Source organism: Geotrypetes seraphini, chromosome 18 (genome assembly GCF_902459505.1).
Source record: "Geotrypetes seraphini chromosome 18, aGeoSer1.1, whole genome shotgun sequence".
In the NCBI taxonomy this organism is placed as follows: Eukaryota; Metazoa; Chordata; class Amphibia; order Gymnophiona; family Dermophiidae; genus Geotrypetes; species Geotrypetes seraphini.
The window spans coordinates 29,817,011-29,843,111 of NC_047101.1; the positions used below are offsets into that span (position 1 = coordinate 29,817,011).

The 26,101-nt window shown below is 48.6% G+C and overlaps 1 protein-coding gene across 1 annotated transcript in view; it reads left to right on the forward strand.

Moving 5' to 3' along the window:
• The window catches only part of NPM1 (nucleophosmin 1), a 126,030-nt gene that overhangs the window by 69,857 nt on the left and 30,072 nt on the right, over positions 1–26,101 (forward strand). The window contains exon 8 of the mRNA XM_033927466.1: positions 8,042–8,122. Coding sequence (XP_033783357.1) covers positions 8,042–8,122 — 81 coding nt within the window. The remainder of the gene's footprint in view (positions 1–8,041; positions 8,123–26,101) is intronic.

Here is a 26,101-nt window from a genome sequence, read left to right on the forward strand (position 1 = left end):
TGGAACGCACCAAACCACACAGATCTGCTCCTCAACTTTTTGTCTCTTTCGATCCAAATAAGTTGGGACATCCAATTTCTAAACGCACCATCTCTAATTGGATGGCGGCTTGTATCTCTTTCTGCTATGCCCAGGCTGGATTACCACTTCACAGTAAAGTCACAGCCTATAAAGTCAGAGCAATGGCAGCTTCTGTAGCTTTCCTCAGATCGATACCGATTGAGGAGATTTGCAAGGCTGCTACTTGATCATCGGTTCATAACTTCACTTCTCACTATTGTCTGGATACTTTCTCCAGACGGGATGGACAGTTTGGCCAAACAGTATTACAATTCTCCTAAGTTGCCAACACTCCCACCATCCCATTCTGGTTAGCTTGGAGGTCACCCATATGTGAGAATACCTGCCTGCTTGTCCTGGGATAAAGCACAGTTACTTACCGTAACAGGTGTTATCCAGGGACAGCAGGCAGCTATTCTCACAACCCTCCCACCTCCCCTGGTTGGCTTCTCTGCTAGCTATCTGAACTGAGGAGACGTGTCCTGTGCACTGGGTGGGAAGGCACTCGTGCATGCGCGGTGCGGGCGACTCAAAACTTCTAGTTTCTTCAAGCAAGTCTGCTTGTGAGGCATCCGCATCGGGGCTCTGGATGACGTCACCCATATGTGAGAATAGCTGCCTGCTGTCCCTGGATAGCATCTGTTAACGGTAAGTAACTGTGCTTTTCTATAGCACCTGATAGACCCCAATGTACTGATAGGTAATAGCTCATCATGACCAGCAGGTGAAGACTGAGACCAAACTTTGGTATGATACATAATAGCTGTCCCTTCCCTATATATCTCAGACTTCTCTGTCTCAGCAGGTGTTGGTTTTGGTGAGCTCTATCCATCTCCCCTTGGAATTTGTTTAGGGCTCCTAGTCCCTGTTTTGGTGGGGGTGTCGCACCCGGCGGGTCTTCCTGCCCTTCCTCCACCTCCCCCCCAAATTTTGTAGAGGTGCCTTAGCAGTAAGCCTTGTTCCCAATTCAGGCAAGGCATACTACTTGGAGAGCCAGTGGAGTCTGTTCTGTGAAAAAAAGCATCCTGAGGCAGTGCCGGTCTAAAATGCTGCTTCTTTAGCACTCTCCAGACCAGTAGAGGTTAACTTTACGATTGGGTATATATCTAATCATGACCAGCAGGTGGAGACTGAAAACAAAACTTTGGGACAGTATATCCTAGCCCCTCCTCTCTATTTCCCTCAGTCTTCTTTCAGTCTCCAGCAGGTGTTGAGTGATCTGTACCCATCTCCCTTGGTAGGGCTGTTGGAATTTGTTTAGAGGTTTATTGTCCCTGTTTTTAGCCGGACGGAGCTTGGACGGACTCTGTTTGGGGGTTCGTCCGACCTCGGGGGTGTCAAACCCGGCGGGTCACGAGCGGGGTCCCTCCCCCCACTTCCTCCACCTCCCCATATTTTTTTAGAGGAGCCTCAGCAGTAAGCCTTGCCCCCTAAATCAAGCAAGGCATATTGCTTCGAGAGCCTGTGGAGTCTGTTCTGTAAAAAAAAAAAAATAAAAAAATCCTGAGGTAGTGCTGGTCTGGAGGGTTGTATCCCTTTAAGAAAACTGTATTTTACTGTATTTTTTCAACTAACCGGCACTTTTTTTTACAGCTAGGTCGCGTATGGAGCAATGAGCACTTCTAAAGGGAAAAAGTGCTCATTGTGCTCCAGACGCGAGGCACTCGCGGCCGGCCTGTGCAAGCGGTGTTCAGGCCGGTGCGGTGGAGGAGCTCCGTCGGCAGCGGCTGCAGGCGCCCAGAGCTCCCCGCCGATGGTGCCTCGCGAGTCGGCAGGGAACGGTGGAGAAGCCCGGTCTTCTCCGTCCGCCCACGGAGGGATTCCCCGAGCCGCCGACGGTCGGGTTTTAGAGGATTCCCTCTCAGCTGATATTTTGACAGCTGATGCCGGCTTGCCTGTTTTAGCGGCTGAGACTATTCAGGTCTCTCAGCCGCTGCAGGCTATGGAGGGAGCTGTTTTGGCGGGAAAGACGCCATTTTCTCTGTCTGGCCCCTCCATTTTGTCTTCCACCTCAGGTGACCTTCCCCCTGTTTTGGCTAAGCAGGGGCAGGTTTCTGCTGGGTCCCCTGCTGTGGCAGGGAGTCCCTTGGGACCCTCGGGGGGTTTTTCCCCTGATTTTTTCTTTTCATTATGCAAAGCCTATTTTCAGGCGGCTGGGGGTCCCGGTTGCGCCCAGGGGGTCTCGGGGGGTGGGGTTTCCTCCGCGCTCCCTGCGGCTTTGCCTCTCTTGTCTGACGTGACGTCCCCTCCGCCGCCTCTCTTGTCCAAGCGTCCGCGGGTGTCGTGGGACGAGGATTTGTGGTCGGAGGAACGTGTCGGTCTGGAGGAGGACCTGGACCCTTCTGAGGAATTCCAGGACCCTCTGGAGGGGACGGAAGCTGGCGGCGGGTTGTCGGGTTTCCCGTTCTCCAGTGACGAGGCGTCCGTGGTGCGCCTTTTTCAGAGAGATGAGCTGCCTGACCTTATTCAACAGGTTTCTTCGGCTTTGCGTTTTGAGGACGCGCCGCCGGAGACTCCGCGTGTGGGGGACCCTCTGTTACGAGGGATCCGTTCCGTTTCCCGCTCTTTTCCTATGCATCAGGATATTCGGGATATTATTCTTGAGCAGTGGAAAACGCCGGAGACGCCGTTTCGGCTGGCGCGCAGCATGGCTCGCCTGTATCCCATTCCTGAAGGGGATCGGGCTACGTTAGTTTCGCCAGTCGTGGATGCGGTGGTCTCGGCTATTTCCAAGCGGCATACCGTGCCTGTTGAGGGCGGTTCTGCCTTGCGGGACTCTGAGGAGCGCAAATTGGAGACCATCCTTAAGCAAAATTTTCAAGTCTCTGCCTTTGGGGTCCAGGCGGCTATTTGTGGGGGACTGGTCGCTCGCGCCGTGTTTCGGTGGGCGGAGCGGGTCTTGGATCGAGAGTCTGACGACTGGTCTCTGGTGGATCAGGAGGTAGCGAAGATTGAGATGGCTGCCTCATTCCTCTCGGATGCTCTGTATGACTTGGTGCGGATCTCGGCTAAGTCCATGGCTTTTGGCGTGGCCGCAAGGCGTGTGTTGTGGCTGCGCGCTTGGGCGGCGGATGCTGCGTCCAAAGCTAAGCTTACTAAATTTCCCTTTCGGGGGTCGTTTTTATTTGGAGAGGACTTGGATAAGTTGATTCAGACTCTGTCGGACTCAAAGTTCCCCGTTTGCCGGAGGACCGTGCCCGCCCGGCGTCTCGGGGTGGTGCGGCCCGGGGGCGTTTGCGGGAATTTCGCAAGTATCGCCCTGGGCGTGGGGCTGCTTCTTTCCAGTCTCCGGGGTTTTCCCGGGGTCGGTTCTTCCAGCGCATGCAGCCCTTTCGGGGGGCCCGTCGGGGGGCAGGGAACCCCTCCGCCGGTTCCCCCGCTTCCCGTCCTGCACAATGACGCCTTGCCGGCGCCCCCCTTGGTTCCGGTGGGGGCCCGGCTGCGCGACTTTTTTCCCAGATGGGCCGAGATCACGTCCGATCAGTGGGTCCTGGAGGTGGTGCGGGACGGTTATGCCCTGGAGTTCGCCCGCTCTCTGCCGGATTTTTTCCTCGCTTCTCCGTGTCAGACTCCGGGGAAGACGCAGGCTTTTCGCCAGACCCTTCAGCGCTTGCTAGATCTCAGGGCAGTAGTTCCAGTGCCCCCCCCGGAGTGGGGCACGGGCAGGTACTCCATTTACTTTGTGGTGCCCAAGAAGGAGGGGACTTTTCGGCCCATCCTCGATTTGAAAGGGGTCAACAGGGCTCTCAAGGTTCCCTCTTTCCGTATGGAAACGCTACGGTCGGTCATTCTGGCGGTTCAGCCGGGGGAGTTTCTCACTTCTCTCGATCTGACGGAGGCCTACTTGCATGTTCCTATTCGGGCCTCTCATCAGCGTTTCCTGCGCTTTGCGATCTTGGGTCGGCACTATCAGTTCTGTGCGCTTCCCTTTGGGCTGGCCACGGCTCCCCGGACGTTCACCAAGGTGATGGTGGTCGTCGCGGCAGCCTTGCGGTCGGAGGGCATCCTGGTACACCCCTACCTGGACGACTGGTTAATTCGGGCCAAGTCGTTGCAGGAAAGCTCCCGGGTTACGGCTCGGGTGGTGGAGTTTCTCCGGTCGCTGGGCTGGGTGGTCAACCTTTCCAAGAGTCGGTTGGTTCCGGCTCAGCGTCTGGAGTACCTCGGGGTGCTGTTCGACACCTCCTTGGGGAAGGTCTTCCTCCCAGAGGCCCGGGTGAGCAAATTGCAGTCTCAGATTCGCCTGCTTTTGGCGTCCCGGTGTCCTCGGGCGCGAGATTTCCTCCAGGTCCTGGGGTCGATGGCGGCGTCCCTGGACGTGGTGAGGTGGGCGCGGGCCCACATGCGTCCTCTCCAGTATGCTCTGCTCCGGAGGTGGTCTCCCCAGAGGCACGGGATGGATGTTCCGGTTCCCCTGCGAGGCTTGGCGCGCTGCAGTCTGCGTTGGTGGCTCCGGACCCCTCACCTAGTTCAGGGGGTGGGTCTGGATCTTCCGCAGTGGACGGTGCTCCTTACGGATGCGAGTCTCCTGGGTTGGGGGGCCCAGTGTCTGGGTCACTCAGCTCAGGGAACCTGGTCCACGGAGGAGGCCTCCTGGTCGATCAACGTGTTGGAGACCAGGGCGGTCCGGCTGGCGCTGTTGGCTTTCCACTCCCTTTTGTTGGGCAAGTCGGTCAGAGTCCTGTCAGACAATGCCACGGCGGTGGCTTATGTCAATCGTCAGGGGGGCACCAAGAGCACTCTGGTGGCGCAGGAGGCGGCTCGGCTCATGGTTTGGGCGGAGTCGCATCTTCTGGACCTCTCGGCCTCTCACATTGCCGGGGTAGAAAACGTTCAGGCGGACTTCCTCAGTTGTCACTTCTTGGATCCGGGAGAGTGGTGTCTCGGCGCCGAGGCGTTTCAGTTGCTAGTGCGTGCTTGGGGGCAGCCCCTGATGGATCTGATGGCTACAAGTGGCAACGCCAAAGTACCCCGCTTCTTCAGTCGTCGCAGGGACGGTCTGGCCGAGGGTCTGGATGCTCTGGTCCAACCGTGGCCAACGGAGGGGCTGTTGTATGTGTTCCCTCCTTGGCCATTAGTGGGCAGAGTACTGCTTCGCATTGTTCGCCATCCGGGGCTGGTGGTCTTGGTGGCTCCGGATTGGCCTCGTCGTCCGTGGTATGCGGATCTGGTGAGGCATCTGGTGGCGGATCCTCTTCCTCTGCCTCTCGAGTGCGATCTTCTGACGCAGGGTCCCATTCCCATGTTCGACCCGTCTCCCTTTTGTCTTACGGCTTGGCTCTTGAAAGGGGCCGCCTGAGTAAGAAGGGATATTCCGACAAGGTGATCTCTACACTTTTGGGGTCCCGGAGGCTTTCTACCTCTCGGGCTTATGTACGGGTTTGGCGTCTTTTTGAGGAATGGTGCCGAGCGCGGGGAGTGGTCTCCTTTCGCGCTTCTCTGCCTAACATTCTAGAGTTTTTGCAGGATGGCCTGGATAGGGGCCTGGCCTGGTCTTCTCTTCGGGTTCATCTGGCGGCCCTGTCGGCTTTTCGGGGGCTGGTGACAGGTCAGCGGTTGTCAGCCATTCCTGATGTGATTCGCTTTCTTAGGGCGGCCAAGTTGATCAGGCCTCCCATAAGGCCCTCGATTCCCTCTTGGGATCTCAATCTGGTTCTTTCTGTTCTAGTGCGCCCTCCTTTCGAGCCGTTGGATGGCTGTTCGTTGAAGGACCTTACGCTGAAGTCGGTCTTTTTGGTGGCCATTACTTCCGCTAGACGGGTGTCTGAGCTACAGGCTTTCTCTTGTAGGGCTCCCTTCCTGGAGTTTTCGAAGGAGCGGGTTGTTTTGCGGCCTGTTCCTTCCTTTCTGCCGAAGGTAGTTTCTCCTTTTCATGTCAATCAATCGGTGGTCCTCCCGGTCTTGGGCAGTCGGGAGGGTTCTTCTGAGCAACGACAGCTGCGCAAGTTGGATGTCGGTCGGGTCCTCCATGCTTATGTGCAGCGGACCCGGGATTTTCGGAGCTCCGATCATCTCTTTGTGCTTCTGGCGGGTCCTCGTCGGGGGGCTGGCGCTTCTAAGGCTACTATTGCGCGTTGGATCAAGGAGATGATTGCTTCCGCTTATCTTCTGAGTCAGAAGCCGGTTCCGGAGTTTCTCAAGGCTCATTCCACTAGGGGTCAGGCGGCTTCTTGGGCTGAGTCGTCGCTCGTGCCTCCGGTGGATATTTGTAAGGCTGCGGTTTGGTCCTCCTTGCATTCATTTGTTCGGCATTATCGGGTAGATGTTCAGGCGCGTCGGGACGCGGTGTTCGGTGAGCGTGTTCTGGTATCGGCCCTTCGGGGGTCCCGCCCGTGAGAGGGACTGCTTTGGTACGTCCCAATCGTAAAGTTAACCTCTACTGGTCTGGAGAGTGCTAAAGAAGGAGAAATTAGGTTCTTACCTGCTAATTTACTTTCTTTTAGCTTCTCCAGACCAGTAGAGGTCCCCACCCTGTCTGTTGTTGTTGTTGGGGCTGTTGCGCGGGCAGTTTTTGGTTTTTGCTGCGGGTTCTAGTATTTTTCTAGGGCCGGGGAGAATTGAAGAACAGCGGCTGTGGCTCGGCTGGCTTAGCTGGCGAGCTGTGGGGACCTTATTCCTTCGGGAATTTCTCCTCTGCATTTTCCAACAGCATTTTTGGGTATGTTATTTGTTACTCCTTTCGGAGTATTGTTTTTTCTCTCTGTTGTTTTCCAGTTCTTGGTTCTGCTTGGCTATTCGGCAGACTGAGGGAAATAGAGAGGAGGGGCTAGGATATACTGTCCCAAAGTTTTGTTTTCAGTCTCCACCTGCTGGTCATGATTAGATATATACCCAATCGTAAAGTTAACCTCTACTGGTCTGGAGAAGCTAAAAGAAAGTAAATTAGCAGGTAAGAACCTAATTTCTCCTTTCCCTTTAAATTTGTTGTATTTTACTGTATTTTCTAACTAACCAGCACTTTTCTTTTAGCTAGCTAGCGTGTAGCGCAATGAGCACTTTACAAGGGAAAAAGTGCTCATTGTGCTCCAGACGTGAGGCACTTGCTCAAGGCCTGTCGGCTCCCACCTTCTCTGAGATTTTCAGGGGTACACTTCATCATTTTGTTCTCTTAGTTATTTGATCACTGGGGAGCACTGGTGCTATGGATCCTCCCTATATTGCAGTCACAGCTAAAGTCTGCTATTAATGCTTGCAAGATTCTTTCCTCCTGACATAAGATAAATTTGCCAGTGTCCTTGTGTGATAATTGCTTTAGCTAAATGAGGTTGCCCTGGCTGCTGAAATCTAAACAGATATTTGTATCAAAAGTGAAAAAGCTAGCATTGAGCAAGACAGCTCTTGCTCATTCTCTTGAAATCAGCATTTTTCTTGTACAGTGGTACCTCGGTTTACGAGTGCACCGGTTTGCAAGTGATTTGCAAGACGAGCAAAACACTCAGCAAACTTGTCTCGCAAACCGAGCACTGCCCCGATAAACGAGCTCTGTTTGCAATGGTGGCCCAGGGGTGAGTACCTGCCTGTGGGTGCTGCAGTGCTTCCAAAGTGGTGGCTTCCTTCCCTCGGGGTCCCCGTGCGGCTGCCCTCCCGCTTCGGCCGATGCCTCCTGGCTCCCGATCCAAGCTGGCCACCATCCTGAGCGAGTATGCGTGCGGCCTCACCTCTCCTCTCCTAAGTCAGCCGTTGCCCCGACAGCACGCTCATCACGTACAAGCACGCAGGACGTCCTACAAGTGATGTATTCAAGTTTTAACTGATATATTATTGTGTACTTGATTAAGATGGAAAAATGAATAAAGAATTTTAATAAAAAAAGATCTCTTCTTTTCTGCTATATAGAATCAAAATGGGCAAGCTTTAGCCATATAGCAGTTACAACACTGAGGCATAGTTTGGGGGTTGAGCCTTTGTAGGTTCAGTTTTTGTATGTTCTGTAAGGGCTTCTATGATTAAACCTCAACATTTTTTATATTCATGCACCCAGGATTCTAAAGCAAAGACTCCACAGAAGGCGAGCCAGAATGGGAAAGCCAGCAAGGCGACTACACCAGCATTTAAGCAAACGGTGAGTTGATACGAACTGCCTTATTGCTGTGGTATGAGGGAAAAGAACATCTTAAAAAAATGGTGGGTTAAGCAGGTCTACCTGATTTTATTCACTCTAGTGCTTTTAACAGCAAAATTAAGCCATTAATTGATTTGTATACCAGTCTTTTTTCTACATTGCTCCAGGAAGGCTTTCTGCAGTTTTGAATACCTTTTTGATTTGTTTTGGAAGTACCTTTGTACCAGAGCTTTGACTTAAGTATAGTCCAATATGATCTAGTTGGAATACTAGTGGTAGGGGTTTTTTTTTTGGGGGGGGTTCCCTCCCTGGAGACAAGCAGGGGAGATACAGGCACACTTGCTGAGGTCCTCAGACTGATCCTGTATGTTGCTGCTCTACCCTAGTAATAGTAAGCTTTTGGCTTACTGAGCATGTGCAGTGATTCCTGCCTTCATGGCTCCACTCCTAGATACTCAGTTTTTTTCTTCAGCCAGCCTAATGGTCTTAGCTCTCCTCTTTCTTCTCTACACATACTATTTTTACACAAAAAAAATTTTCAGCTTTGAGGGGCGTGGCTTCGACGCGAACGATGATGGCTGGGTAACTGACTTGCTCCATGCTGTCGGGCTAACTTTTGAAAAAATAGAGTGTAAATTTTAGCCAAAAGTCGAGTCCGGAAGTATATATGTTTAAAGTATGGCTTTGGGTAAGCAAAATAAATCTTCCTCGGCGGGAGCGGGCTCAGGCAGCGTTAAGAAATCAAAAATTGAATCAACTTCCCCCTTGTTAGTGCCACTGCTGTCGGATGAAGTTGATAATAAAGATTTAATGAGGGAAATTAAGAACATCAGAGATATTGTTTTGGAAAATTCAAAAGACATAAAAGAGGTTAAAGGGAGAGGTGGCGGGTTTGACAAAAAGGATGGATGCAGTAGATTTAAAACTGGAGTGTGTGGAGAAACAGTTGGAAAGCACGGAAGTGGAGTTAGTATAGCATAAGAAAGACTACAGGGAGATTGAATTATTAAAGCAAGAGATTGAGGACCTATCGAACCGTGAGAGGAGAAATAATTTGAGGGTGATTGGGCTACCGGAAGGGATAGAAAAAAATGATCCAATCACTTTTTTAACTAATTTCTTGCTGAAAATCCTGCCACTTCAGAACAAATTTCCGTTGGAGCTGGAGAGAGCTCATAGGATTCCAACGAAGAGGCTGAATACTCAAAAAGGTCCACATCCATTAATTTTCAAAGTACTCGGGTATCAGCAGGTTACAGAAATTCTAAATTTAGCAAAGGAAAATAAGAACCTTAAGTGTCAGGATGCAAAAATATTTATTATGCCTGACTTTGCCAAAACGACCGCTTTTAAAAGGAAGCAGTTGCTTGATTTACGCCCACAGTTAAGGGCAATGGGAGCTCGTTTTGGACTGGTATATCCAGCAACTATGCATTGAGCTTTAATGATGCAGGAAAATTAAAAGAATTCTTGGAAAAATCTGAAACACCTATGAATACCTGAGGGTGAAAAGGAGAAATATATATTGTTTTTTTACTTTATTTGTTTGATATATTTTACATATTTCTCTTAAAAAGATGAAAATATCTTATTTTTTTGAATCTGCTATATTCCGTTGGGTAAAGCTGCAGTTTGGTTCTATGGCTAACATTCTAACATTTAAAGTATATGAAGATTCTACTTCAGTTCGTTCTACAATGTTTTTTCCTGCTCAGAGCTTAAGGTTAAGAAACCTGAAAATGTCATATTGGCCTAATTGTACAGAGAAAGTCGGATGCATTTCCTTTTGGGAAGTAGAAAATGTGAAGAGGAAATTTCTGATGATTGCTCTAATATGTAATTGGAATGTCTGTGGATCTTAAATATACAGTTGAATAGCAATGGCATATGCTCTAAATAAGTTATACAATGCACTGATGTTGGAATAGACTTTTTATAAAGAACCGTTAACAGGCTGACGGAATGATACTGTCAAATGATGAAATATTTCTGCAATATGGGGAGATATAATTTACTGTAGTATGTTGAATTATAATCAAAAGTAGAGTCTGTATGATACGGCCTGCTTTTTGCCAAATACCATACGTTTCTCCTTATGTTTGGAATCATTTATCAGCTAGTTGATCTTTAGCAGAAGGAATAAGTTGCTATACAAATCTGCTGCAGGATGAACGTTTGAATATTCTACAGATTTATGCTATTCACACAATTGGTTGTTGTGAGAATTAGTGGAATATCTGGAAAGCTCATTGAAACTGATATTTATGTGTCATCATATACTTGCTAAGCTTGCCTAAATGTCATCTGTGAACCAATGGTGTTGGAGCTATTTAATACCTTAGAGTATTACTTTATTTGAGGGCTCATGTATGTATATTATATTTTTGCTCTAAGGCTATGTTTTAAAAAGTGGGTATTATGGTTTGTTTTTTTATTTTTTTATTACTTTGTTATTGGAATTCTTGTATTCTTTCTTTTAAAATAAAAGAAGGAAAAAAGAAGGAAAGGGAAAGAAAAAAGGAAAGGAGAGAGGAAAATAAAAAGACAGGAAATGCCAGAAGCAAAAGAAAATGAGAATGGATGGTTATATTCTCTTTGATCATGATGGGGATAGTTAGTTTATATAGTAGAATAATGAGGAAAGGGAAAAAGAAAGAGAAGGGAAGGGAAGGGAAATAGTGGTTTTCTTCTTTTTCTTAGGCTTTCTTTATATTACTGAAAGATTTATATAACTTAAAAGGAAAAAAAAAAATCGTTTGGATGTTAGCCTGCAGGGAGTCTTATCTTTTGCTTAGCCTATATGTTCGTATTGAAGTTTGCATTTATGATATAGATGGGGGAGGGGGGGTTTGGGAGGGCAGGGGGGGACAATTTGGAATATGGGAATAAGGAAAAGGAATATAGAATGTTATTGAAGTGGAGATTCTTAGATAGTATATTATCCCAGGACAAGCAGGCATGATATTCTCACATGTGGGTGTCGTCATCTACGGCGCCCCGATGCGGAAGCATTTTCAAGCAAACTTGATTGAAGATTTAAGTTTGCTCTGCTGCTCCACGCATGCGTGCCTTCCTGCTCCACTAGGGGGTGCATCCCCTCGTGGTCTCCAGTTCAAAATTTTCCGCGAGCCTAGAAGCCGTGTTTCTCAGGCTCTGCCCCAACTGCCTTCTAGCACCGCGATTTTTTCTTGTTTTTTCTCGATTAAGTCGCTGTGCGCGAATTCTTTACAACTTTACTTGATTCCTGCTTCGTTTTCGACGACCCGGAGGCTTCCGGGTCCCCGTGGCCGCGTGGCTAATCGAGCCGCGGCCACTTTCGATTTAATGTCCCGGCCTTTGACCGGCTTTAAAAAGTGCACCCGGTGCGAGCGGCTTCTTTCTCTCACAGATCCGCATCGCCGGTGCATCCTCTGTCTGGGGGCAGCTCATCCAACCGACTCCTGCCCCCAGTGCGCTATTTTCCAAAACAGGGCTCTCCGCCGAAGAAAAGCCCGCATGGCGGACCTCTTCACTCCGGACCAACCCTCCACCTCGGCCTCGAGGTCGGCCCCGGTCTCGGCCCCGGCCTTGACCTCGGCCCCGGATACCTCGGCATCACCTCGAGACTCGACCCCGAAGTCCTCGGGACAACAGAAAGCCTCGGCCCCGGGTAAGTCCCCTCTTCCCTCTTCAGGTTCTGTAACAGCGAAGAAGCCAACCTCGGGGACAACGTCGACGCATGGCGGAAATCCCATGCTTACAGCGACTAAGCCCTCCAAGCCTTCGGGCCGTGCCTCCACCACACGGGAATACTCTGATACGAGGTCGCCCCAGGTGGAGTGCACCGAGGCAGTGGACATGCCTTCCATGCTGTCCGTGCCCGTCTTCCAGGACCTACTCCGAGCGATGATCACGTCGGAGCTGTCCACTGCAATGGCCCAGTTTCAATCGGCCTCGACCTCGAACGGGCCAGACCAGCCTGAGCCTCGCACCGATCAACCTCGAGGAAAGGTGCGCAATCCTCGCTGCATCCCATCCTCCTCAGACTCCTCGCCGAGGCGCCCGAGACGTTCCCCCTCCGCAGTCCGCCGAGGGGCAAAACGTCGGGCTAAAACGACAGAAACCTCGAACCGCCGTACCTCCAAGAAGGCCCGAGGTTCACCATCTCTACGAGGCCGTTCTCCCACACCTCGTACGGGACCACTAAGGGTGGCTGAGTTATCACTCTCCAACCCGCGCATCCTCCGAACTCCCCCGCGGACGTATTCTCCGAGGGAGTCCGGATCGAGGTCACCGATCCGATATCGATCGGTACCCCTAACTCCGGCATCGTCTCCGAGGAGCCCCTCGAGACGCCGAAGATCGACAACCCCGGAACACTCTCACAGTGCGTCCCCAGTCTCGGAGCACGGATCGGAACATGAACCTCGATACTCGAGGGAAGCCTCCCTATCCTTCTCCACACGACGAAGGTCTCGTTCCCCGACCCCGCACGGGGCCCCGGGGACATCTCGCCCATCCTTCACTCGCTTTGTCCAAGACATGGGCCACGCATTGGACTTAGACCTCCAGTCCGACTCCAGATACTCTAAAGAGTACCTGGCGGAACTGGATATGCCATCACTGCCCAGAGAGTCCCTTCGCTTACCACCTAACCCGGTACTTCAACAGGCCTTTTTTAGGAACCTGGAGACCCCCTACATGGTCACGGCCGTACCCTCCAAAATGGAGGCCAAGTACCGCACAGTACCTTACCTGGGATTCGAGCAACCACAGCTCTCCCACCAATCGCTGCTAGTAGAATCCTCCTTGAAAAAGGCTCACCCGTCCCGGGTCTCAGCAGCGGTCCCCCCAGGCCGAGAAGGCCGAACCCTGGACAAGTTCGGCAGGAGACTATACCAAAACGCAATGATGGCCTCTAGGGTGCAAAGCTACACTTTCACCTTCACATCCTACCTCAAACACCTCATTGGACTACTGAGAGCCTTTGAGACTGACCTCCCGACCTCCCGACAAGGAACGTTCGGCCTGCTTTTAGAGTCCCTCTCCAACCTGCGCCTTCATCTATTCCACGCGGCCTACGATGGCTTCGAACTCTCCTCCAGAGAAGCAGCCTTCGCTATCGCCATGCGCCGACTAGCTTGGCTGCGCCTGGTCGACATGGACCCCAACCTACAGGACCGGTTGGCTAACCTCCCCTGCGTGGGAAAGGAATTGTTCGATGACACTATCGAGGCGGCTACAAAACGCCTCTCCGAACATGAACGCTCGTTTGCCTCCCTTGTCCGGCAAAAGCCCAAACCGCCAGCGGCCAGGCCGTATAGGGCCCCTCCGCGCCGCTACCCACAAAAGTCCACCCCTGCTTTCTCGCGGCCCCCACCCAGGCGTCCGCAAGCCCACCACAGGGCCATGCCCAAATCCCAACCGCCTACGACCACTAAACCATCCCCTCCGCCATAGTCCCAGGCCTCCTTCCCATCGGGGGTCGACTCAAAGCCTTTTACCCTCGCTGGGAACAAGTCACGTCGGATGCATGGGTCCTTGGCGTGATCTCATCAGGGTACTCTCTCAACTTTCGGGCCATTCCCCCGGACAACCCCCCAAGGAACTGCCCTCCCAACCGGACTCAGCTACCCCTACTCCTCTCGAAGCTCGAGACCTGCTTCGCCTGAGAGCAGTGGAGGAGGTTCCCCTCGACCAACGAGGGAAGGGCTTCTACTCCCGTTACTTCCTAGTACCAAAGAAAACGGGAGACCTGCGCCCAATACTAGACTTGAGACGCCTCAACAAATTTCTGGTACGGGAAAAATTTTGGATGCTCTCCCTACCGACACTTTATCCCCTGATCGATGAGGGCGACTGGCTCTGCTCCCTCGATCTCAAGGAGGCGTACACATATGTCCCAGTGCACCCCACCCACCGCAAGTTCTTACGCTTTCAGGTGGGGGACTGGCACCTACAATACAGAGTCCTCCCCTTCGGCCTAGCATCGTCACCCCGAGTCTTCACCAAGTGCCTCGTGATGGTCGCAGCAACCTTACGTCCCCAGGGCCTCCAGGTATTCCCCTACCTAGACGACTGGCTAATCAAAGCCCCGTCCAGGGAAGAGGTTATCTCAGCGACCCAACAGACTATTACCTACCTACAAAGTCTGGGGTTCGAAATAAACTTCCCAAAATCCCAACTACGCCCCTCGCAGTCCCTACAGTTCATCGGGGCCACGCTGGACACGGTTCGCCTCCGTTCCTTCCTCTCCCCTCCACGCTGAGAGGCGTTAGTAAGTCTGAGTCGAAGGATCTCCCGGCTGACCTCGGTATCAGCCCGACAGATGATGACTCTCCTGGGCCACATGGCCTCCACCGTCCACGTCACACCCTTCGCCCGCCTCCATCTGAGAATTCCTCAATGGACCCTGGCGTCTCAATGGCGTCAAGACCGGGACCCGATCGACCGTCCCGTGACAGTGACTCCTTCATTGCAACGATCGCTCCGCTGGTGGGCCGACTCTTCAAATCTTTCCAAAGGTTTGCTCTTCCTCACCCCACCCCACAGCAAGGTACTCACCACGGACTCGTCGAAGTACGCTTGGGGAGCCCACCTGGACGGCCTACGCACCCAAGGGATGTGGTCAGCACAAGACCGTCGCTGCCACATCAACGTGCTAGAGCTTCGGGCCATCTATCTCGCAGCTGTAGCTTTTCAACATCTGCTCCACGACCGAGTGGTTCTCATCCGAACCGACAACCAGGTAGCGATGTACTACATAAACAAACAGGGGGGGACAGGGTCTTGGCCCCTTTGTCGGGAAGCCCTGCGCCTCTGGAAATGGGCAATCTCCAACAACACCTTCCTTCGAGCGGTGTACATACAAGGAGAACAAAACTGTCTGGCGGACAGACTCAGCCGCCTCCTCCAGCCACACGAGTGGTCACTACACTCTCAGACCCTACGATGGGTGTTCGAACGGTGGGGGACGCCTCAAATAGATCTGTTCGCGTCCCCTCACAACCACAAGCTGCCTCTCTACTGCTCCCGGATACACTCCCTGGACCGGTTCGAGGCCGACGCCTTCCTCCTCGACTGAGAGGGAAGATTCCTGTACACGTTCCCGCCGTTTCCTCTGATACTGCGGACGCTGGTCCACCTGAAAACAGTACAAGCCACCCTGATCCTGATTGCCCCCCGCTGGCCACGCCAGCCGTGGTTTTCCCTTCTACTTCAACTCAGTGTCAGAGATCCACTGCCTCTGCCTCTGTTTCCCTCTCTACTATCACAGGGTCAGGGTTCACTGTTACATCCCAATCTTCAGTCTCTTCATCTGAATGCTTGGTTTCTCTCCCCCTGACTGCTCTCCCCGTGTCTCAATCAGTCAAGGAAATATTGGAGGCCTCTAGAAAAACCTCGATGAGAACCTGCTACGCCCAAAAGTGGACAAGATTCTCAACTTGGTGCTCCTCCCACAACCAGGACACGGTGTCGGTCCCCGTCCCTCTGGTCCTGGACTATTTACTTCAATTATCTCATTCCGGCCTAAAGACCAACTCCATTCGAGTACACCTCAGTGCGATTGCGGCCTTTCATCAGCCCCTGGAAGGGAAAGCCCTCTCGCTCCATCCCTTAGTCTCTCGCTTCATGAAGGGTCTGCTGAACGTCCACCCCCCTCTCAAACCTCCCCCGGTGGTTTGGGACCTTAACGTGGTTCTGGCTCAACTCATGAAACCTCCATTTGAGCCACTAGACAAATGCCATCCAAAATTCCTCACTTGGAAGGTAATTCTCCTACTCGCGCTCACTTCCGCCCGGCGGATTAGTGAGCTACAAGCTCTGGTAGCGGACCCACCCTTCACGGTATTCCATCACGACAAGGTGGTACTCCGCACCCATCCAAAGTTCTTACCTAAAATAGTGTCTGATTTCCATCTCAATCAGTCCATTGTCTTACCTGTGTTTTTTCCCAAGCCCCACTCTCACCCCGGAGAAGTGGCGCTCCACACTCTTGACTGCAAGAGAGCGTTGGCCTTTTACCTCCAACGCACTCAGTCACACCGGAAAGTCCCACAACTGTTTTTGTCCTTCGACCCAAACCGGTTAGGTCACCCAGTTTCCAAACGCACCTTGTCCAACTGGTTGGCCGATTGCATCTCCTTCTGCTATGCTCAGGCTGGTCTCGCGCTGCATGGTCGAGTAACGGGACACAAAGTCCGAGCGATGGCAGCCTCCGTAGCGTTCCTCAGATCCACACCTATTGAGGAAATCTGCAAGGCTGCCACGTGGTCTTCGGTTCATACCTTCACCTCCCACTGCTGTCTGGACTCACTGTCCAGAAGCGATGGCCGGTTCGGCCAATCGGTACTGCGAAATCTATTTGCTTAAATTGCCAACTTCCCTCCATCCCTTTGCAGTTAGCTTGGAGGTCACCCACATGTGAGAATATCATGCCTGCTTGTCCTGGGATAAAGCACAGTTACTTACCGTAACAGGTGTTATCCAGGGACAGCAGGCATATATTCTCACAACCCGCCCACCTCCCCGAGGTTGGCTTCTTGGCTAGTTAAGTGAACTGGAGACCACGAGGGGATGCACCCCCTAGTGGAGCAGGAAGGCACGCATGCGTGGAGCAGCAGAGCAAACTTAAATCTTCAATCAAGTTTGCTTGAAAATGCTTCCGCATCGGGGCGCCGTAGATGACGACACCCACATGTGAGAATATATGCCTGCTGTCCCTGGATAACACCTGTTACGGTAAGTAACTGTGCTTTTTGGTTTTATAATGGTTTTTAAAATCTTCTCAATAAACATTATTGGCCTAAATCATGACATACTAATCTACCAACTTTCCGAGATTGGGATAGACTCTTCTGTCCTAAAGTGGTTCTCAAACTTCCTTCGTGATCGTTCCTACATTGTCAACACAAACGGCTCCAAATCCGCTTCATGGACACCATCCTGTGGTGTTCCACAGGGCTCTCCCCTATCCCCTATTCTCTTCAACATGTATATGACCTCCCTGAAGCTCCTTAAACTATCCCCCCTTGAAACAATTTACACATATGCAGACGATATCCTCATCCTCCTCGAAACAGATCCAAACCTTACAAACCTCCAAGAGAACATCACATCATGCATAATGAGACTTCACGCTTGGTCCTTCTCAGTACAGATGAAATTAAATGAATCAAAAACAAAATTACTCTGGCTCGGCCCAAAATTAGCTCACCTGCCCGCCCTCTTCACCCTACCCACACAGAGGAGGGCGACGAAAATGATAGGAGGCTTGCGCCAGAAGACGTATGAGGAGAGACTGGAAGCCCTGAATATGTATACCCTAGAGGAAAGGAGAGACAGGGGAGATATGATTCAGACGTTCAAATACTTAAAGGGTATTAACGTAGAACAAAATCTTTTCCAGAGAAAGGAAAATGGTAAAACCAGAGGACATAATTTGAGGTTGAGGGGTGGTAGATTCAGGGGCAATGTTAGGAAATTCTACTTTACGGAGAGGGTGGTGGATGCCTGGAATGCGCTCCCGAGAGAGGTGGTGGAGAGTAAAACTGTGACTGAGTTCAAAGAAGTGTGGGATGAACACAGAAGATTTAGAATCAGAAAATAATATTAAAGATTGAACTAGGCCAGTTACTGGGCAGACTTGTACGGTCTGTGTCTGTGCATGGCCGTTTGGAGGAGGATGGGCAGGGGAGGGCTTCAATGGCTGGGAGGGTGTAGATGGGCTGGAGTAAGTCTTAACAGAGATTTCGGCAGTTGGAACCCAAGCACAGTACCGGGTAAAGCTTTGGATTCTCGTCCAGAAATAGCTAAGAAGAAAAAAAAATAATAATAATAATAATTTAAATTGAATCAGATTGGGCAGACTGGATGGACCATTCGGGTCTTTATCTGCCGTCATCTACTATGTTACCTTGAGTTCTCAAGCAAGGTCCTTGGCATCACTATCGACTCCTCCCTTTCCCTCAACGATCGCCTGAATTCCCTGGCAAAATCTTGTTTTTTCAGCCTCCACATGCTGAGGAAAGTTAGATCCTATTTTCACCAAAAGCATTTCACCGTCCTTGTACAATCCATCATCCTATCCAAACTCGATTATTGTAATGCCATCTACTTAGGCCTAACGAAAAAAAGTCTTCGCAGACTCCAGCTTATCCAGAACACTGCGGCTAAGCTGATTTTTGCTAAACGCAAATATGACCACGTCTCCCCTCTACTTACCAATCTTCACTGGCTCCCAGTACTTTCCAGAATTCATTTCAAATGCTCCTGCCTGGCTTTCAAGATCATTCACGGCATCCTTCCGCCCCTAATCCCTCTATCCTTCCTCGCCCCGACACCAACTACCACCAGATCTGCCCACAGACATAAACTATCCTTCCCCTCTCTACACGGCATCCTCCATGCAGGTAAACTGGGTAGATCCCTCCTCCAAAATCACCGCCTCTGGAACGACCTCACTGTCCCGCTGCGGAACCTGGGCTCCCTCCAACTATTCCGAAAACAACTGAAAACCTGGCTTTTCTCTAGCATATAATAATCTCTTCTCCTGATTACATCCCCTCTTTTTATGCTTTGTAAACTCTTTCTCTTCTCTCTTCCCATATTTTTTAAACTCTGTAAACCGTGTCGAGCTCCACTTCAGTGGAGAAGATGCGGTATATAAACCTAAGGCTTAGTTTAGTTTAGTTTAAATCATCCGATTAAAAGGAAAAAAGTATTGTTATCTTAAACAGCAGAACGCAGATGTTTGTTTTTTTGCAGGAGACGCACTTGTCTGGAGCAGAATCTATGAAGTTATCTGGTAATTGGGTGAAACAATGTTTTTATGCACCTGCAATAAGAAAAAAGGCTGGAGTAGCAATTTTGGTTAATAAAAAATGTTCTGCAACATTTAGCATGGTTAAGGCGGATCCTCTAGGAAGATGGTTGCATGTTGATATGAGCATGGGCAATGCTACTGTGGCGTTGTTCAATGTATATGCCCCTAATTCGAATCAAATTGATTTCTTTAAATCTCTACAACAATTAGTTTTACCGCTGGCTACTATTAATTTGGTGGTGCCGGGGGATTTCAATGCTGTTATAGATCCGTTATTGGATAAAAAGCCTGGTAGGATTGTAAAATCTTTAGGATTAGATAATTTTGTGCAATCGTGTAATTTGAAAGATATATGGCGTATTCTTCATTTTAATGATCTGGTGTTTTCATTTTGTTCACATGTTCATAAATCTTTTTCTAGAATTGATTATATTTTTGTTTCTGATCAATTGGTATAGAAGGTTACACAAGCTTCTATAGATCCAATAATATTGTCAGATCATGGAGGAGTGTGGATAACTTTAAATTTTGTAGATCAAGATACTTCTAAACCTGTTTGGAGATTTGATAATACATTGCTTGCGGATCCAAAATTCTGTGAAGATTTTCAGGTCAAAATTAATGAATATTTTTTGCTTAATTCAGAGGAAATTTCTGCTGTAACTTTATGGGATGCTTTTAAAGCAACCATGAGAGGGCAAATTATTTCATTCTCAGTGTATAATAGGAAACAATTAAGAAAGCAATTTGTTTTAGAAAAAGAAATTAAAGAATTAGAATCAAAATTGATTAAAAAATGGGAGCAGGCTACACTTCAAGCTCTATTGAAAGCAAAATGTAAATATAATGAGATTTCCTCTGGATTAGTAAAGAAAGATATTTTCTTTCAGCAAGCATTGTATTATGGTAGGTCAAATAAGGTGGGAAGATTATTGGCAAATTATTTAAAGGTAAAGAAAAGAAAGGAGAAAATATGTGCAATTAAGGATGAAAATATATTAAAACAGTTTTTGAATTATTATAAAACCCTTTATTCTTCTGAGTTTTATTTGGGAAAAGAACAGGATGGTTTGAATGCTTTGAGTTTAATTAAGGGACCTAAAGTTCCTGATCATATAAAAAGAGGTTTAGAGGAGCCTATATCACTAAAAGAGTTACAAACAGCATTGAAGTACCTTAGAAATGGGACCGCTCCAGGTGGTGATGGATTTACGGTAGAGTTTTATAAAGCATTTCAAATTACCCTATTACCTTATTTACTAAATTTATATCAGACTCAACTAAATAAAGGTTGTATTACAGGCACTATGGCAGAGTCTTTGACTATTGTTTTACCAAAGCCAAAGCCTACATTGGTTTCAAACTACAGGCCTATTTCTTTAATAAATGTAGATGGTAAATTGTTAGCTAAAATTTTAGCATTACGTTTGGCTAAGGCTTTTCTTTCTCATATAGTTGGTATGCATCAAACAGGTTTTGTTGCTCAGAGACACTCTTCCAATAATACTAGATTGGCATTTCATATGTTATATCTAACAAAAACAATTGATGATCCGGCTTTTTCTGTATCCTTAGATGCGGAGAAAGCTTTTGATCGTGTAGAGTGGAATTTCATGTATCAAGCTATGGATTGGTTTGGTATTGGATCTGGTTTTATACAAATGATTCAAGCACTGTATAGCTCCCATGTTGCTCATTTATATATTAATAATAATTTTTCAGATTGTTTCAAATTGCAAAGGGGAGTTAGGCAGGGTTGTCCTTTATCTCCTTTACTTTTTGATATAGTACTTGAACCCTTGTTATTAGCTATTCAACAAGTAAAGGACATACAGGGTATTCCATGTTCTGGAATTGAATATAAGGTATCTGCTTATGCAGATTATATATTGCTTCATTTGAGAAATCCGTAAACAACCGGACAAGGGGACAGATTCAAAACGAATGCTAGGAAGTTCTTCTTTACCCAACGTGTGGTCGACACCTGGAACGTGCTTCCAGAGGACGTTATAGGGCAGAGAACAGTTTTGGGGTTTAAGAAAGGATTGGACAATTTCCTGCTGGAAAAGGGGATAGAAGGGTATAGATAGAGGTTTACTACACAGGTCCTGGACCTGTTGGGCCGCCGCGTGAGCGGACTGCTGGGCGCGATGGACCTCAGGTCTGACCCAGCAGAGGCATTGCTTATGTTCTTATGTTAACCATTCCATGTTTACTTGAATTGATTGATACATTTGCAGTGTTCTCCCCAGAAATTTTTTCCAGCCGGGTGGCATGAAAAAATAGCCAGGTGGGGCGGGATGGGGAAATTTGGTGGTGGGGAAAATTAACCCCCTCTTTTACTAAGGTGCGCTAGCATTTTTAGTGCGTGCAAACCCCTGCGCTACGTGGGAAAACTAGCGCCAACTCAATGCTGGTGTTAGCATCTAGCGCGCATGGCAATTCCTCCGCGCGCTAAGCGCACACTAAAACCACTATCGGAACTTAGTAAAAGGAGCCCTAAATGTATACTATTTTTATTAGTTAATTATTATTATTATTTTCCAATGCTCAATATGACTTCCTTTTTTAAGGTTTGACACTTGTACCAGAATATTTTTACTAAATTTAAGAAGTATTTGCCCTCTTTCAAATGGTATAGAGGTCTAAAAAAGGGAAAGGCATTAATGAAATCATTATGTTCAATCTAGCCATTTATTTCTGCATGAATTTAAACAACTAAAAAAAAAGATAAATATAGCTCATCCAGTCATACAAGAAATGACTGTACAGCAGGGGTGCCCACACTTTTTGGGCTTGCGAGCTACTTTTAAAATGACCAAGTCAAAATGATCTACCAACAATAAAATTAAAAAAAAACCCACAAAGCACACTGTACGCAGAGAAAATGTTAATTATCATTTATATTCCGCGGGTTTTCAAAGAGGTCAAGGCAGACGATTCTATGCAATGTCACCTCAGGAACAACTATACAAAAATAGACAAATATACCCCCTCCCTTTTTACTAAATTGTAATACTGGTTTTTAGAGCAGGGAGATGCACTGAATGCCCTGCGCTGCTCTCGATGCTCATAGGCTCCCTGCGCTAAAAACCGCTATTGCGGTTTAGTAAAAGGGGGCCATAGTGCAAAATATAGACAGCAGATATAAATTCTTAAAACAGACATTTTGATCACTAAACTGAAAATAAAATCATTTTTCCTACCTTTTTGTCTGGTGATTTCATGAGTCTCTGTTTGCACTTCCTTCTTCTGACTATAAATCCAATATTTTTTTCTTTCTGCCCCTCCCCTTTTCTTTCTGTCTCTCTTTCTTTCTCTCACCCCCTGCCCCCCCCCCCAAGCCATCGCGCCGATTTCTCCACTTCCCCGATTCTTTCCCTACCCCCTAAGCCACCATGCCGATTTCTCCCTGCTTCCACGAGCCAGACCAGGAATGTACAAGCGCTGGACTCACAAGACTTCACCTCTGATGTCAATTCTTACGTCGGAGAGGAAGAGCCAGGCAGCGATTAGCTGGCCCAGAACTTCCTCTCTGACGTCAGAATTGACGTCAGAGATGAAGTCTTATGAGTCCGGCGCTTGTATGCACCTGGCCTGGCTCAGGGAGGCAGGAAGAAAAAAATTGCCAAGGCAGCGCGATTGACTCATATTGCCTTTGATCTACTGGTCGATCGCGCTCGACCATTTGGGCACCCCTGCTGTTATGGTATGGTATCCTGTCCTGACCTGAGGAAAGGGGTTTGGTCCCCAAAAAACTGCCTTATTTCCATTTCCTATTTATAAACTTTAATCAATAGATACAATACTACTTGATTCTACGTAAAGCAACAAAAAAATTTTTTTCTACCTTTTTGTCGTTTCTGCTTTAATCATCTTGTCTTCACTCTTCTTTCTAGCCAGCATCTGTCCGCTCTGTCTTCCATGCAGCATCAGCCCCTTCCATCCACTATCCACCCTCTCCCCGTTCCATATGGCATCTTCCCTCTTTTTATGCTCCTTCAATAAACTGTCTATCCTGTGCCCCTTCTCTTCTCCTTTATACATGATTGATTTCAGCTCTGCCACCTCTCTATTTTTCTCTCTGTCAACACCCCGTCCCCTATGCTCTGGGAACTCTCTCTTCTCCTTTCTTTCCTTCGCACCCCACAGTCTGGTATCTTCCCTTCCCTGATTCTCTGGCATCTCACTTCTTTCCTTTTCTTCCATCTCTCCCTCTCCCTCCATGCTCTGACATCTTTTTCTTCCTTTCCCCCTTCATTTTCCCTTGGTTTGGCATACTTTCCTCCTTCCCTCCCTGGCATCTCGTTTCATTCCCTCCCTCATCTTTTTTCTCCCTCCAGTTGGGTGCAGCAAGTCTCTCCCCCTCTGCTCCCTTTCCTCCTTCTGTCACCCAAGGCCTGGCATCATGAACTTCTTCAGGCAGCAGCATTCACAATTCGCTGCTGTTGCCAGCTTCGGGCCTTCTTCTCTGCCGGGTCCTGCCTTCATAGAAACAGAAGTAGGCAGGACCCGGCAGAGAGGAAGGCCTGAAGCTGGCAACAGCAGTGAATTGTAAATGCTGTTGCTAGCCGAAGAAGTTCATGATGCCAGGCTGAGTACCCGGGGCAGACTGCTATTCTCCCCCCCACAACCTTCCTATCTCTTCCTCCTCCCATCACGAGACTCTAAACAGCACTGCTCTACTCTAAGCAGGCTGCTTCAGGGCTTTCTCCTGCCGTGATTCCCTCTGGCACGTCACTGATGAGGGTAGGAGGGTCAGAAAGGGTTGGGGGGGGGTGCCCAGGATGATGATGAGGCTGCTGCTGCCAGCGAATCCAGCAAGGGTGAGGCCCCAAAGCACAGCACTGGCGGGACCCCCCTGACCATTTCAGGTCCTAGGCCTGTGCCTACTGGGCCTATCCTTTAATCTGGCCCTGCTTCCCCTCCCCCCCCATATGCCCTGACATCTCTCTCTTCCATTCCATGGTATGGTATCTCCTTTCCCTCCCTCCCATGGTCTTTGCATCTCTTTCCTCCTTTTCCTGATCTTCCTTCTCCCTCCTTTCCTCTCTCTCCACAATTGGGTGCAGCAGCATTTCTCTTCCCCTCCCCCCATTAGGTACAGCAGTATCATCAGCATTTCTCTTTCCTCCCCCCAATTTGGTACAGCAGAAGCAGCATTTCTCTTCACCCTCCCCCCTAATTGTGTGCAGCAGCATGACTCTTCCCCCTCGCCCTATTGGGTACAGCAGCAGCATCATCAGCATTTCTCTTAACACCCCCCCCCCCCACAATTGGGTACAGCAGAAGCACCAGCATTTCTCTTCCCCCTCCCCCTCTAATTGGGTACAGCAGCATTTCTCCTCCCATTAACCCCCCCCCCCCCCGCTGTCTCACACACCTGGCAGATTCGCTACAGACAAAGGCAAGTTGCAAGTTTCCCTTCGCCGCTGACCTATCTCCCAAAGGTCAGCGACAGAGGGAAGCTTACAACTTGCTGCTCTTGCTTACTTCGGGACTTTCTCGTTGCCGGGTCCTGCCTTTGCGGAAACAGAAAGTAGGCAGGACCCGACAGCGAGAAAGGCCTGAAGTAAGCAAGAGCAAGTAAGCTTCCCTCCGTCGCAGGCCTATCTCCCGCATGCTCCGGTGCTCTAATGGTCCGTGCCGGCTTCTCTTCTTAACCCCATCCCCCTCGACGAAACTTCCGGTTTCGGAGGGAAGCCGGGTTCGAGTCGCTTGCTGGGTTTTGTTTATTTTAAAGTCCGGTGGGAGTCTTTCGGCGGCTCTTCAGGCTGCGCTTTAAGCAGTGGTGGCAGCAGGATTCGGCAGATGACAGCCGGGCGGTAATCTAAATTTGCTGGGCGGAGCACCCGGCTGAAAAGTGCTGGGGAGAACACTGCATTTGGGAAATTCTCAGGATATAAAATACATTGGACTAAATCAGAAGTTCTTCCTGTGAATGTGTATTGTACAAGAAGGTTATTTGATTCATTCCCTTTTATTTGGAAAGAGGATGGTATAAAATATTTGGGTATTTCATTAAAAAATACACTTGAAGAGAATGAAAGTAAATGAAAAGTTTTTATTACAAAAAGTAACAGAGTTATGTGAGCAATGGAATCCTTTGTATTTATCTTGGTGGGGAAGAGTTCAAACTATTAAGCTGATGATATTGCCTGTAGTGTGTTACCAAATGGGTATGATACCAGTGTTTTTTCAGGGGTCTTTTTATAAAAAGTTGAATAGTATTCTGATAAAAGTTATTTGGCTGGGTAAAATTGCAAGAATTGCTTTAGTGTCTTTACAAAAGCCAATTAAGGAGAGAGGGATAAATTTCCCTAACTTTTATAGGTATCATCAATCCTATATTATGCGCCAAGGTATGTATTGGGTCCTCCCAGAGCTCTTGGAACAGCTTCCGGATTGGTTATGGATATAAAGATCGCTCATGTTTCCACTTAGACTTGGTCTTCTTCTTAGTATCAAAATGCCTAGAATACGAAAAGATAACAAAATATTAATGGACACTTGGAAAACTATACGATTTGTTGATAAATTAACTCCTGTTCCTATTGGAAAGTCTACACGTCAAACTATATGGGTAAACTCCAAGATTCAAATAGGCAGGTTTAAGATTGCCTGGAAGGATTGGATTAAAGCAGATCCTTAGAGGATGTTATTTCTAATGGTAAGCTGCTTGATTTTTCACAGTTGCAGCATAAATATGGTCTTGATAAAAAACAAAATTATAAATGGTTGCAATTGAAGCAGGCTATTCAGGTAGGGTTCCCTGAATGGAAATCACTTAATCAATTTAGCTTGGAATTCATATGCTTTCAGGCAGACTTTCTGGGACACCAGGCTGCACAGTGGTATAAAGTATTATCTAATTATTTGAATAAGAAACCAAAAAATGGACTTGGGGATATTTGGAGCTTTGAGATTAAGCATCAGATTAATGTACCTGTTCTTCAATCATATCTCCCCTCAGCCATCTCTTTTCCAAGCTGAAGAGCCCTAACCTTTTTAGTTTTTCCTCATACGAGAGGAGTTTATCCCTTGGTCGCTCTTCTTTGAACCTTTTCTGGTGCCGTTATATCTTTCTTGAGATAAGGAGACCAGAATTGAATGTAATACTCCAGATAAGGTTGCACCGTGGAGCGATACAGGGGCATTATAACATTGTCTTGTTT